Source organism: Folsomia candida, unplaced genomic scaffold, assembly GCF_002217175.1.
Source record: "Folsomia candida strain VU population unplaced genomic scaffold, ASM221717v1 Fcan01_Sc060, whole genome shotgun sequence".
In the NCBI taxonomy this organism is placed as follows: domain Eukaryota; kingdom Metazoa; phylum Arthropoda; class Collembola; order Entomobryomorpha; family Isotomidae; genus Folsomia; species Folsomia candida.
Genome location: NW_019091252.1, coordinates 153,097 through 165,040, shown reverse-complemented (window position 1 = coordinate 165,040; position 11,944 = coordinate 153,097). Strand labels below are relative to the sequence as shown.

Below are 11,944 nucleotides of genomic sequence, written 5' to 3'. Positions count from 1 at the left end.
CATAATGGAATCGTGGAAGATGGAATGGAAGATCGAATTGCGTACGTGTGGAGCAAACTCGAGCTGAATATAATTATAATTACCAGAGGAAGGATATGTATGCAGGAAAAATCGCAGAAATATTTACGAAATATGTACGAAAAAATCATAAAGATGATTCGCAGAATTAGTATTTCTGAATTTAATGCTCTGGATTTTAGTGATCGAATTTTTTTCAGCAAACAAATTTCTTCGGGTACCGTTGAAACATTTACAAATTATATAGATTTTTGAAAAAATGTCTAAAAAATGTACGTATTTTTCAAATAATAGCAGACCTATTTATAAATATATCTAAAAACGTATGCGAAAATATTTTGAACTTTTTACGATCTGTAAGACATCGAGACCGAGAAAGTTTGTCCGTCGGTCGTCATCAAGTGAAAAAATCGAGAATAAATACATATCCGCCCTCTGATAATTTCGTAGATAAAACAACCCATGTATGCAATCCACTAGAAATAAGTTAATAAGTAAATATCTCTCCTATTCAAACTCAATTCCACGTATTTCGATTCTAGTAAAAATTCAAAATGATGACTTGAGGCGATTTATTTAAGGTCTCCGTTTCACACCAACTTTCTCTCTCATGATTCAATAATAAATTTCACACTCTTGCTGGCCTTGTTTTACCGTGGTGGTTGGTGGGCAGGCTATTCCATCAGAAAACCACCTCAACCGCAAAACCCGACTCATGCATCTCCTCCTTGGAATTGAAATCTGAGAAGTTGTCTCCTGTCTCGCTTTCTCTGAGAGAGGACGAGAGGTGAGGGTGGATGTGGTCTCTGACTACGTGAGACGGCTGAGGAGAGAAAGCGACTGAGATGATACTTTATGCCCCATGTTGGATCGATGTTGGATCGATCTCGACAAAATGAACAAACTTGTCCGTAGTATAGCCAGCAGATATCTACATATCTACATACGTACGTACCGAGTGAAAACCTACACGCTAGAGTAAAGTTACTAGTTGAGAGTAAAAAAAACGGTATGCAATTTAGATCCTTATTAAATATTTGGTGGTACAAATTCGGAAAATCTCTGGCTATCATTATGCCATCTGAGGACTGATGGTATCATCCATCATCCATCCATCCATCCACCTACATGCTTTCCCATCATATTAACCGTATTTTATTAAATATTTACTCCTCCTAGAGACCCAAACTGGTTATTTTTTTATGCATGCAGGTGGCCGTGCAGAACATTAATATTATCCTTCCATGTAAGTAATTACAATTGTTGATTGTTTCCATCTCTCTGGGGCTCATCATTCTATTTAACATTCGCACTTCCCACGAAGCAGAATTAAGTGCATGGATGTCAATCAGGCAGAATAATGTTTACTTTCACTTACTTTCTCCGACACCATTTTCCCATCCACCCACCCACCCACTCAGGGCTTGAGGAGAAGGAAGGCTCAATCCACTCGAGAAGAAATCTCTCTCCGTGCTTAAGACCCGGTCCAACTGATGCTTTTTCTGGCTCTCCGTCGTCGTCCTCTGTCCGCCCGTCGTCGTCTTGATAGCATATTTTCCTCCAGAAGAAGAACGTAAGTGGCCACGCTTGTCAGTCAGTTTGTAGAGTCGACAGGGAGGAGGAAGTTGGATTAGGTGGTCGTTGGTCTGGCCTTGGCCGTGGCACTTGTGTATGGTGCAAGTCCTTATATGTGCAGAGTGAGTGAGAGAGTTGGTGAGCCCAGTTTATTTGTGTAGGTAGTCGACGAGGTGAAAACTTGCATCAGTCTCTGGCATGCAAATTCCCGCAAAATGTTCATTATGTATGTATACATATCTCGGGAAATATCTGGGATTTCCAGGGCGCACACATCATTTCATTGCGAAATGTACTGATTTCTCTGGATTATTACGAGTATTAATCTTTAGATGGATGTATCCTAAGAGGATTTGCGCATCAAGCAGGCTGGATTTATTTTATTTTATCAGGACTTAGCAGATGTATGCCGTGGTCGTGGTGGTGGTGGGACAGGTTCGCTCGCATCCAACGATTTGATCCTATTTATCTCAAATGTGGCACGACGTTCTCAGTGTCAATGTCAGCATGCCATTCCCTTTTGTTGAAATCATGTTCGTGTTTGGCAAAGTTTGCGAAACGTGTTGCATAAAATTTAACACTGGGATTTCCTCCGAAGGCTTCATGCTCACTATTAAATATCCACTTGACATTTCCGTATCAATTTCAAGTTTGTTGGGGAGAAAAGTGCGAAATGAATATGGCTGGGTGATGGATAAATCACTGCGTATTTATTATTTTTTGTAGGGATGGCCACCTTTGTAACGAAGTTGAAAGGGGTGGCCTGACCTTATCAAATTGATGCATCAAAAGTTTACGTACATAATAAAAAAGTGTGCATATGTAGATGCACCTCTGATAAAAAATGGTGTGGACGGATAGGCATCCGTTAAATGAGTAATTGGTTTGACATTTGTGTATGAAATCATTGCATATTTGGATAGATCAAAACAAATTATTAAATGTATGGTTGACTGATTCTTCATCTCAATTAATGATATTTTTTCCACCTCGCTTGAATTTGTGTCTCACAATTTCTAGGGTATTTGTAATGCAATTTATGCAATAAACCGATGCACGTTTTTACACGGTGTCAAGCTAATGTAATTTTATATGTTAATTTTTGGAATTATTGTATATTTTAAACAATAGGTCAATTTACTTGCAAAAATCTTATAAGGGGCTGAATGGAAATCTCGGATGCCTGTCTGAATCAAGTAGAGACTTCCCAAACTCACCAACATTTTCCTCTACTGCCCAAGCTAATTAACAAAGTAATTGGCAATGTATTTTATATTTTGTCAATTTGTTTCTCTTAATAAAATATTGTTTATCACAAAAAAAAACATAATTTGAAAGTACCTAATTCCCTGCCACAAACATACGTTCCACGTCAGCACGCACAATGCTATACATTTGCTCCCTTCCTTATTTTATTCATAGTGCGGATTGTCTGTATACCAAAAAGCAATAAAAACACTGTAACCTGAATGGTACTTGATGTAGTAAATATGTAGGCGTCATGTTACGCTATGAGCACATTCTTCTGATATTTCCCCTATTTTTCTTACTTATCCCGCAATAAAAGGAAAGAACGAGGGTATAAATTCCCAACTTATAATTCATATTTACGATTGACCTTCAGTCTCGTGAAAGTAATTATTGTAACATGTGCACCATAATGGATTGTCCATTTGGAAAGGTATGTAGCCTTTCTTCCGACCATCCTCCTCCACCGGGACGCGAGGTGCTTAAATACACTATAAGGGCATACAGAAGGTAGGTAACTCCAAGGTTGATACTTGTATGCCCACCTCTTCTCACGTGAACGTACTGCATCCATCCCACGGCTGCCGGGCCATAATAATGCCACACTTTTGAGTCTTATGTACTTTGTTGTACCCTTTTGTTGGTAAGAGAGAGAGAGAGAGAAAGTAAGGCTGAGAACTCAATAAATTTATGAATTCGGCGTAGTTCGGGGTCGTTTCCTCTCTTGCTTTCACTTCTTCTTCTTCTTCTTCTTCTTCTTGTGGGTGAATTGCAGTATGTATGCGAAACCATCCAAGTATTCCTTTCATCTCACGAATTGCAAATTCCAGGCCCGTCCAGGAGGCAAGGAAATTAATGTGGAGAAGGAATTCCGCCGAGAAGTGGTGGTGGTGACATTGAAGATTACAGAATTGCAATAAGAGAAAGTCAACCTTGTATGCATTTCTACACCGTGATGACTTTCTAACAGACTGTCTGTCTTATTGCATGCTATTCTTGTTTTGAAAATATTTCAGCTTCATGCTGAATTCTTTTCTGACTCACTTTCATGTTTCGTTCTGGGCATAAGTACGTACCAACCTCCTTTCGTGATGACTTGATACCTGGAAAAGGGTAGATTTCCAGAGAAGAGGAAATGAATTCGAGAGAAGAAGAAGAGGACTCGTCAGAGATATCTCGGGATGAAATTATTCCGCCTTAGTTTTCCACCCTGGTCTAGACGAAGGCAGCGGAAAAGGCATTAGTACAGAATGCTTGGGAGGGTATAAGGTTGACTGGTTTTGGAGAAAGTGGGCTCGTTGGTGGTAAAATAAAAGTACTTAATATGCATTTTCTTCTCCTCCTCCTTCCCCCATCACATCACCTTGGGCAAGGTTGACTTTGAGGGGAAAACCTCCTCTCAGAAAATCTTGTACGTTTTCTCTCTCATCTTATTTGATTGGGAACAATGTTAATTTCTCTTTGAAATTCTGATACGGCCCGAATTAAAATTTTATTTGTTGCGTAACCAAACTCATCTTCTTCTCTTTCATCACAGCCTTAAACGACGTGCTTCTGGACAACACGAGTCCCTGTAAAAATATTATTACTCGCGAAGAAGTGAAATAGAATTTGCCTCACAAGAAAATCGTTGAGATAGATTTGTTGTTAGTGAACTTGACTGTGGAGAAAGTACATGCACGCGTCCCAACTAATGCTTAGCTTTCCCCAGAGAGCGAAAGAGAAAGCTAGTCACGAGCAAAAGGTGGAATAAAACATGCGAAATCCCAACTCTCCTGCCACCACCACCACCACGACGAGAAGCAGAAGCAGGCAGCAGCAGGAGGCAGGAGGCTACTTACTTTCACGCTCTTCCGTCCCAACTCCCTCACTTTCTCCGCATCCTTCGCCAGAGAAACACACGGCCGCAGCAGTCTCACCTTCACCTCGCTCACTTTTCGGATACAACGTAAGTAAACAATTCCCTATTAATTTATTCATCTCGCTTTTTTTTCTCATAAATTTCTGACAATACAAGGCAGGATTTATTTTTCGAATTTTGAAACTATTTTTTAATTTGCAAAAATTCCCAAAAGCAATCAGCCCAAAATTACTTGTTAAAGTCTGCAAATTAATTGAAAAGGCACCCTGTCGAGGTATGTAAGTAAGTAAACAGATTGTGTGTGTGTGCATAGTTGTTTTTCTCTCAATAATTCATCGAGTCGGGTTCAAGACACTGTTTGTGCATCGAGAGAAATTCATGGCGAAGAACCTGCGACTGAACTGAACTCCCTGTTGCTTTTATTAAATGGAATAGTTTTTGATTGAAAAGGACCACCCGGGAGGAGGCAAGATGGTAATAAAGAGAAAGTTCGGGTTAGTTTAAGACATTATTGCGATACGGCCTGCCCGTCTCATATTCCTCGCAAAGTGGGAGCAGAGCTTGGCAAGGTGTGATCAATTCATACGACGACATGTTTCGGCATCTTATGCAAGCATCGTTCTGCTCCATGCATGGTAAAAAGCACCCAATTTGTCTCATGTTTACTCAAGGTGTTTGTGCCCATGTACACGGCACATTGTAAAATCACACCAATGTTTGTCCTGCATTTGTGAGTTCGTGGTGGAAATAAAGGTCGCGGGATTACGGGTGGGACACACATTTCCTGAAACTGCAGCGGGGGACCGAGGCAGGAAAAAATAATCCAGGAACCTGGCGAGAAAGGAGGAGAGAGATTGCCAAATAAAAGTGGATGATGCATATCAAAACACAATGAGCTGAGAGGATCTTTCACTCTGAAATGCGACCGCTACCAGATCACGTTGTTAGCCTGGCATGTTTTTTATGCCACGGGACGACGAGACGAGGGATGTGGTGACATAAAGAAATTCCTGGAGTGAGACTTCGGTATATGTAAAATGGGATGGTTGAACGGTATACGTATGTGTGTACCTACTCTCCGTTCCAGATAGCAAGGCACGATTTTTGCGTAAAAAAGTTGGCTAGTCGTTTAAATTTTTTACACGGTGAGACATGTAGCCATACGGTATCAATTGACCCCTCTTAAAAGACTATGTGCTGTACAAAAATCATCTGCCTTGCTATATGGATCGGAGAGTACGTGTGGATGAAGATGCAGTGGCATACTCTCTGTTCCAAATAGCAAGACACGATTTTTGTGCGGCATAAGGTTTTTTCAGGGTATTTCGCGTGGGGTCAATTGATACCGTATGACTGCAACATGTTTCTCGGTGCAAGTAATTTAAATTAGTAGCCTTTTTGTGCTAAACAAAAACCGTGTGTCTTGCTACACTGGACGGAGAGTACGAGTTTTTTTCACATTCTTCTTCGGTCCCCAGTTGGTTGGTTGGTTGGATGGTGTGACACCCGGCTTGGCTCCTGTCATAATCCACTTTCTCAATTTGGGGCGACTTTGCAAAGTAAACAAACCGTTTCCGGAAGGGAGAGTTTTGTTGTTTCTCAACTCCTTAATCTTGGGCTTAGAATGTTGTGATAGCAGCAGGAGTTCCGTCCGCGCGTGGGTATCTGGACGTGTATGTATGCATATGACCATGAAATGTGTTTTCATCCCGTACTAATTAATTTATTCTCCTCTTCATGCTTGACAGAGCGGATGGGCAGTAATTATCAGGGTGGTATGCATACATAAATATGTACACAGTTGCAGTTATGGGAAGGAGTAAATACACCAGGTTACGACACGTGAGCTAAGCAAATAAGTCGCATTTTTACCCCGAACCAGAGCTTATGTAAGCTTAACCCTGGTTAAACTTATCCGATCGACTTGAAACTAGGGACACATTTAGTACGAAGAAAATGCGAAATCTGTCATATTATCTGTCAAATTTGTCAGTCAATCAGAGTGAGCGTGTGAATATGCTACCCGTGTAGGTGATTTTGGGATGACACTTAAATTATAATAGATTTACAGGCAATTTTACCCAAGGTAAATTTAATTGAAAGTCACAAGATTCCAATTAGCACATACTCACGTGTAGCTGACCACGCATTACTGCATATCCAATTAAAACCGTCTCCTGACTACAATTCATTCCCATCTTAGCCTTCATTCCCTTAATCCCTGACCCAGAGAACGTCACAATTCATTACAAAGTAAATAACAAGGTCACGACGCACAACCCTCTCGAAAACTAAGACAATTCAATTATTATCCAAACCTTAACGAACTCAGACATCGATCCAAATCAGCCTCAAAACAGGAAGAAAGCAGTACAGAGCGGAATGTAAATATTAGACTAGCACCGCCTCCAGCAGGACACTAAAGAAACATATTTGTGACAAATGATAAACAGTTTCACAAGAGACAAGAGACAACATTTTCGTTTCCGGTTAAGAGGCGCAGCAGTTTCACCAGAAAAACTGCCAAAATTGAGAATTAATCTAATTTATTACATTTTCTTTTGAGTTCCTCCTCTCTCTCTCTCTCATGACTGGGCATGATGATTACATAATAATACGACCTAACGAGGAGCAGATCATATTAGGGAGAAAGATAGGAGTGAAAGCACTTGACGCCGTCAATCCGCCGAGCCAAACTCGTTGCGAAAGTAAATTAGTGGGAGAGAGAGAGCGAGTGCTTACCTCTCAAAATTACTGGGGGTGAATAATAAACTAGTGAACCCAAGACAATAAGTAATGAACGTGAGGCAAATAAGTGGGTTGCAACATCCCAAAATGTGCATTCACTTCTACTTTCTCCATCTCTCACTCTCACTTTTGGAGAACTCTGCCTCGCACCACTTTACCCAGCTCTTCAAGAGCATCTCGAGAGTTGAAAAAGGCTGCCCGAGAATTGACTAGCACCAGGCGGGCAGACGGGAGGAGAAAGTGGCGGCGGTGAAAGTGAAGTGGAACAAAGCGAAGAAGACGAGAAGGATGTCAAGAGAAGGAGAGAGGCCATAGGCACAAATGGGAAATTATGCAAACACATCATCATTACACAGGCTTCCATGTCGTCCTCCTCCTCCTCCTGCTGCTACTAATCCGTTTCATAAATATTTCAAAGAGAAATTTCAAATTCTGGAAAATGGGCAAGTTGCATAAAATGAGAATGAATTGTGCATGAAAGTTTTACACTCGTTGGGTAACAATTTTCTTAATGTAATTTGATAATGGGGATGACATTATCATTTGAGGTTGAGTGAAATAAAGACTTTCTCTTAAATCGCGGCGCATCTTTTGGAGGAGAAAGTATTGGTGATTTGAGAAGAAAAAAGTTAAGGTTGAAAGGATTTTCTTTCCTTTTCTTCTCTTGTCTATTTACTCGTGTCATCCACATAAAAATTGACGTCTTATGACAATGGCCACTTTCTCCCTGGAGAAGACAGGGCTAAGCTTTCTCTGGAAAAAGTAAAGAAGGATTCATACCATTGGTTTGACGTGTAGTAGGCCAAGCAGTGGGTGACGTTAAGGGGGCTGGCTGGCTACCGACTTTGACAGTAATGTCGGCGTAGAGTAGACCAATATCGGCATCAGCAAAAGAAAAGAAATCTTTCCATCATTCGGAGAAAGCTTATTTCCCTTCTGCTGACTTTTGCAAATTGTGGTGGGTGAATATTACATTAACGACCTTGTGTTCTAGTGGAGGAGATAATTTCACATCCAAGACCCCTGCTGATGCTTCGTCTCTGTGTGTGTCATGTATGTCGTGACATATCGCGGCACCCTTCATCACTCGAAAAGTTGGAGAGTGGAAGTAGAAAGAAAAGTGTTGGATTTTGACGTGTAAAATCAAAAATGTTTCTTGGAGGGGATAAAATGACGAATATTTTGGCGTCTTTCGTTCCGATTTGAGACATAAGATTCATGAATATTTCATCCATCACGGGAGCACAATATGTTCGTATGTGTGGAGATCTGTATGATAGGCAGAGGGCGGCTATGTATTTATTTTCAACTTTTTCATTGGATGACGGTCCAACAGTTAAACTCTGTGGGTGTGTTCCTATAGATCACAAAAAATTCGAAATATTTTTGCATATTGTTACAGATTTCTTGGTTTTAAGACATATAAATATATTTACAAATATTTTCACAATTATTTGAAATGCGTCCTCGTAAATATTTTGTAAATATTTCAACGATGTGAGATAATTGTTTTGCTCAAAGAAATTCGACCACAAAAAATTCATACATTTAGAAATCAAATTTTGAGAAAATTTTAGTTTGTATGTTGCCTTCAAAAATATTTCAGCGATTTTTCGTAAATACATATCCGCCCTCTGACGATGGCTGCTCCGATGTTCGATAAGATGAATCTTGTCACGGGAATATAATTTCCAATTTGCACACGTGATTTCAATATGATTTGAAACTAATAAGAGCATATGCTTACATTATGGATTGACTAGAGCAGATAACTGACTTTGTTATCAATTTGGGCATGGAGCGTGTAGGAAATTTGATTTTGTCGTGATGCTAATGGCTGCTGTGACGGGTTTGTTGGTACGAAGACGGGTCGTATTCATGTCGATCTCGAGGGAGAGATGACATCTCATCTTTGTCCACCCACTGGATGAAATTAGAAACTTTCTCCACAACCAGCACTGAGAAAGAGAGACTAACTGTCAAGCGTGTGATGGATAGATCTGGGTCGAAGTAATGTGCTTAAATATTTTTTGAAGCAAAAAGAGCAATCTCCTTATTGTCCTCGGAACACAATGATTTGATTGATGGAATATTTTTCCGAATTATTCGTCCAGAACGACAAGATCTATCTAAAGTGGTACTGAGAAAATATTCTGTTTAAATTCGTTAAAATGTTGTCAGACATTTTTTTACCTTTATTTTGCATTATTTTGCATCATTACATAAACAAGGTATTTCAGTGAAATGAAATAAATCTATTTCATTACAATTCTTGACTAGGATTATAGTTTCTCAACCCTTTCATTACTGATAATGGAGGTCTCCGAGCGCATGCTCTCCGATTTTGAGCAAAATAGTGTCAATCGATCTCAAATTTAATTTATATGCAATTTGCAGAAGACATTATCTGCCAATGCTCAGGTTTGACGAAGATATTTGCATCTGAAGAGGAGAAAATGCGTCAAATAGTTGACAAATTTTAATTATCCTAACTTACTGTGTGTTTTCTCCTCTTTGGATGCAAATATATGTCTCGAAATCTTCGATTGGGAGCTCGTGTCTTTTGCAAATTGCATATTAAATAAATTTGCGGTTATACTAGTTTGGCCAAAATCTGAGAGCATACGCTGCGAGACCTCCCTTGTTAGTCGATGGAAATTATATTTGCGAAATAAATCCCACAATCGGATCATCAACTTATTATTATCATTATTATTTCTCCTTTTGTAGAGAGACTCCTTTTTGCTAAAACTTAATTTGTGAACTTGTATGTTTCGCGAAAGACTTGCAAAATCCTCTGCTCTCGAGCAGTTCAAAGTATCCTTCAGAAAGCAACGTAGCCCGTCTTTGTCCTATTACGTATAATGTAATAAGCTTTTCGAGACTTGCATGCACAAGAGGAGCGGATTGCGATCCAATATCATTGGAAATTCGTAACTTTTCATTACAGTAACAAATACGGCTTCATTAGTTCGATGGCATTATTTCCTTCGCGATTTCTCATTTCTTTTCTTGCTCTGCTTCCCCACAGCACAATGAAGATTGGATTTCAACCCAATAATCTTCACAACTGAGGGAAAAATCTCTTTGTAAAAATTGAATCTAAATCAAATTAAATCAAATCCAACCCATCCAATTTATTTCTCCTCGATCCTCTCGCTCTCTCTCAAAAAAAGGATGGAATGTTCCAAAGAAAACAAGAAACATTTCTTTCGAAAGGGAGGACACAGCCAGCCCTGTCCCCCAGGTCAAGGTCAGGGTCAAGGTCACCCGCAGCACCAGCAGTCAATCAGCTATGGCAGCTCTCGAAGCCATCAACAACCACATCAACGCTCCTTCGACATGATCTCAGCTGCACCTTCGATCACATCGTCGTCTTCTTCCACGAGTCGGGCTGGCGGAGGAACGCGCAATCTGCAACATGCAAACATTGAATTTGACGCGAAGCAGTTGCAAGCACTGCAAAATCTTCAGAATTTACAAGCTCTCCAAAATCTGCAAAACCTTCAGATTTCTGGGAGAATTGCGCAACAGCAGTTACTCCAGCAGCAACAATTGCATCAGAAACAGCAACAATTACTGCAACAACAGCAGCTTTCGAAACATGGCGTTGTTCAGCATGGAAATAAGAGCGCAATTTCCCGCGTGGGTGCGACCTCTGGAGCGTCGGGAAGTCTGGATGAGGCAGAAATCAACATGAATGCGCATCGCCGCTACATGCTCGCCCCTCGCCGGGCGAGAAGCGCGGAACGATTTGACGGGATGCGAGTCCAGTTGCAGCACCAGCAGTCCGGAAGTGGGAGTGGTTCTGGTAAGCAGCACTAATTTTTTTATTGGTACAATTTGTTGAAAGAAATGAGATAAATGAGATCCCACGAACAAAAAGTACGCCTTTTAAATCAGCCTTGAACTTGAATACGTTTCCAGTCATTTGATTTTTATGTGACTCATTTCACTTTCACTCCCAAAGTGCAAATTACTTATCCTCTCGTGGCGGAGGAGGCCTGGTGATTTGATGGTGTGTAGAGTAAGCTAATGTCGTAAAGCATCGAGATATAATGCGCCATTATGAGTTGAGAGTTATGGAGTCGTTCAAGTGAAAGCTGAGCATTGAACCCATGGGAGCTTGCATCTCGGTGAAAGTGCCACTTACACACTCATTCAGTTTTAGGGCAAACTTTCCCCAACCACCGCGACGACGAATGTTCAATCCTCCCAATTTACCTGATCGTGTTGCGAGCCTTCTGACTCATTCCTGATTCTGAGAAGGGCCAATTTATGAAACAAACTTATTCCACCACAACCCGCACCCGCACCACTGTTGAAAAGCAGATGGTACTGGTACGCGTGCAGCTGAAGGAACTGATTGTTACGTACTACGTATCACGAGAGATGGACTTTTATCTCTCTCTCTCTCGTCTGTCGGGATTGGAATTTAAGCCAAAATTCCTGGAATCATTTTCCAACTGGGGTTCTCACTGTTCACTCTTCAGT

General features: G+C 40.5%; 1 protein-coding gene across 1 annotated transcript in view; it reads left to right on the top strand.

The window, feature by feature from the left end:
* Nucleotides 1–4,724: 4,724 nt before the first annotated feature.
* The window catches only part of LOC118433589 (PIN+ prion protein RNQ1-like), a 29,901-nt gene continuing 22,681 nt past the window's right edge, over nt 4,725–11,944 (top strand). The window contains exons 1-2 of the mRNA XM_035845641.1: nt 4,725–4,789; nt 10,482–11,261. Of these exons, the coding sequence (XP_035701534.1) occupies nt 10,628–11,261 (634 nt within the window). The 5' untranslated portion in view covers nt 4,725–4,789; nt 10,482–10,627. The remainder of the gene's footprint in view (nt 4,790–10,481; nt 11,262–11,944) is intronic.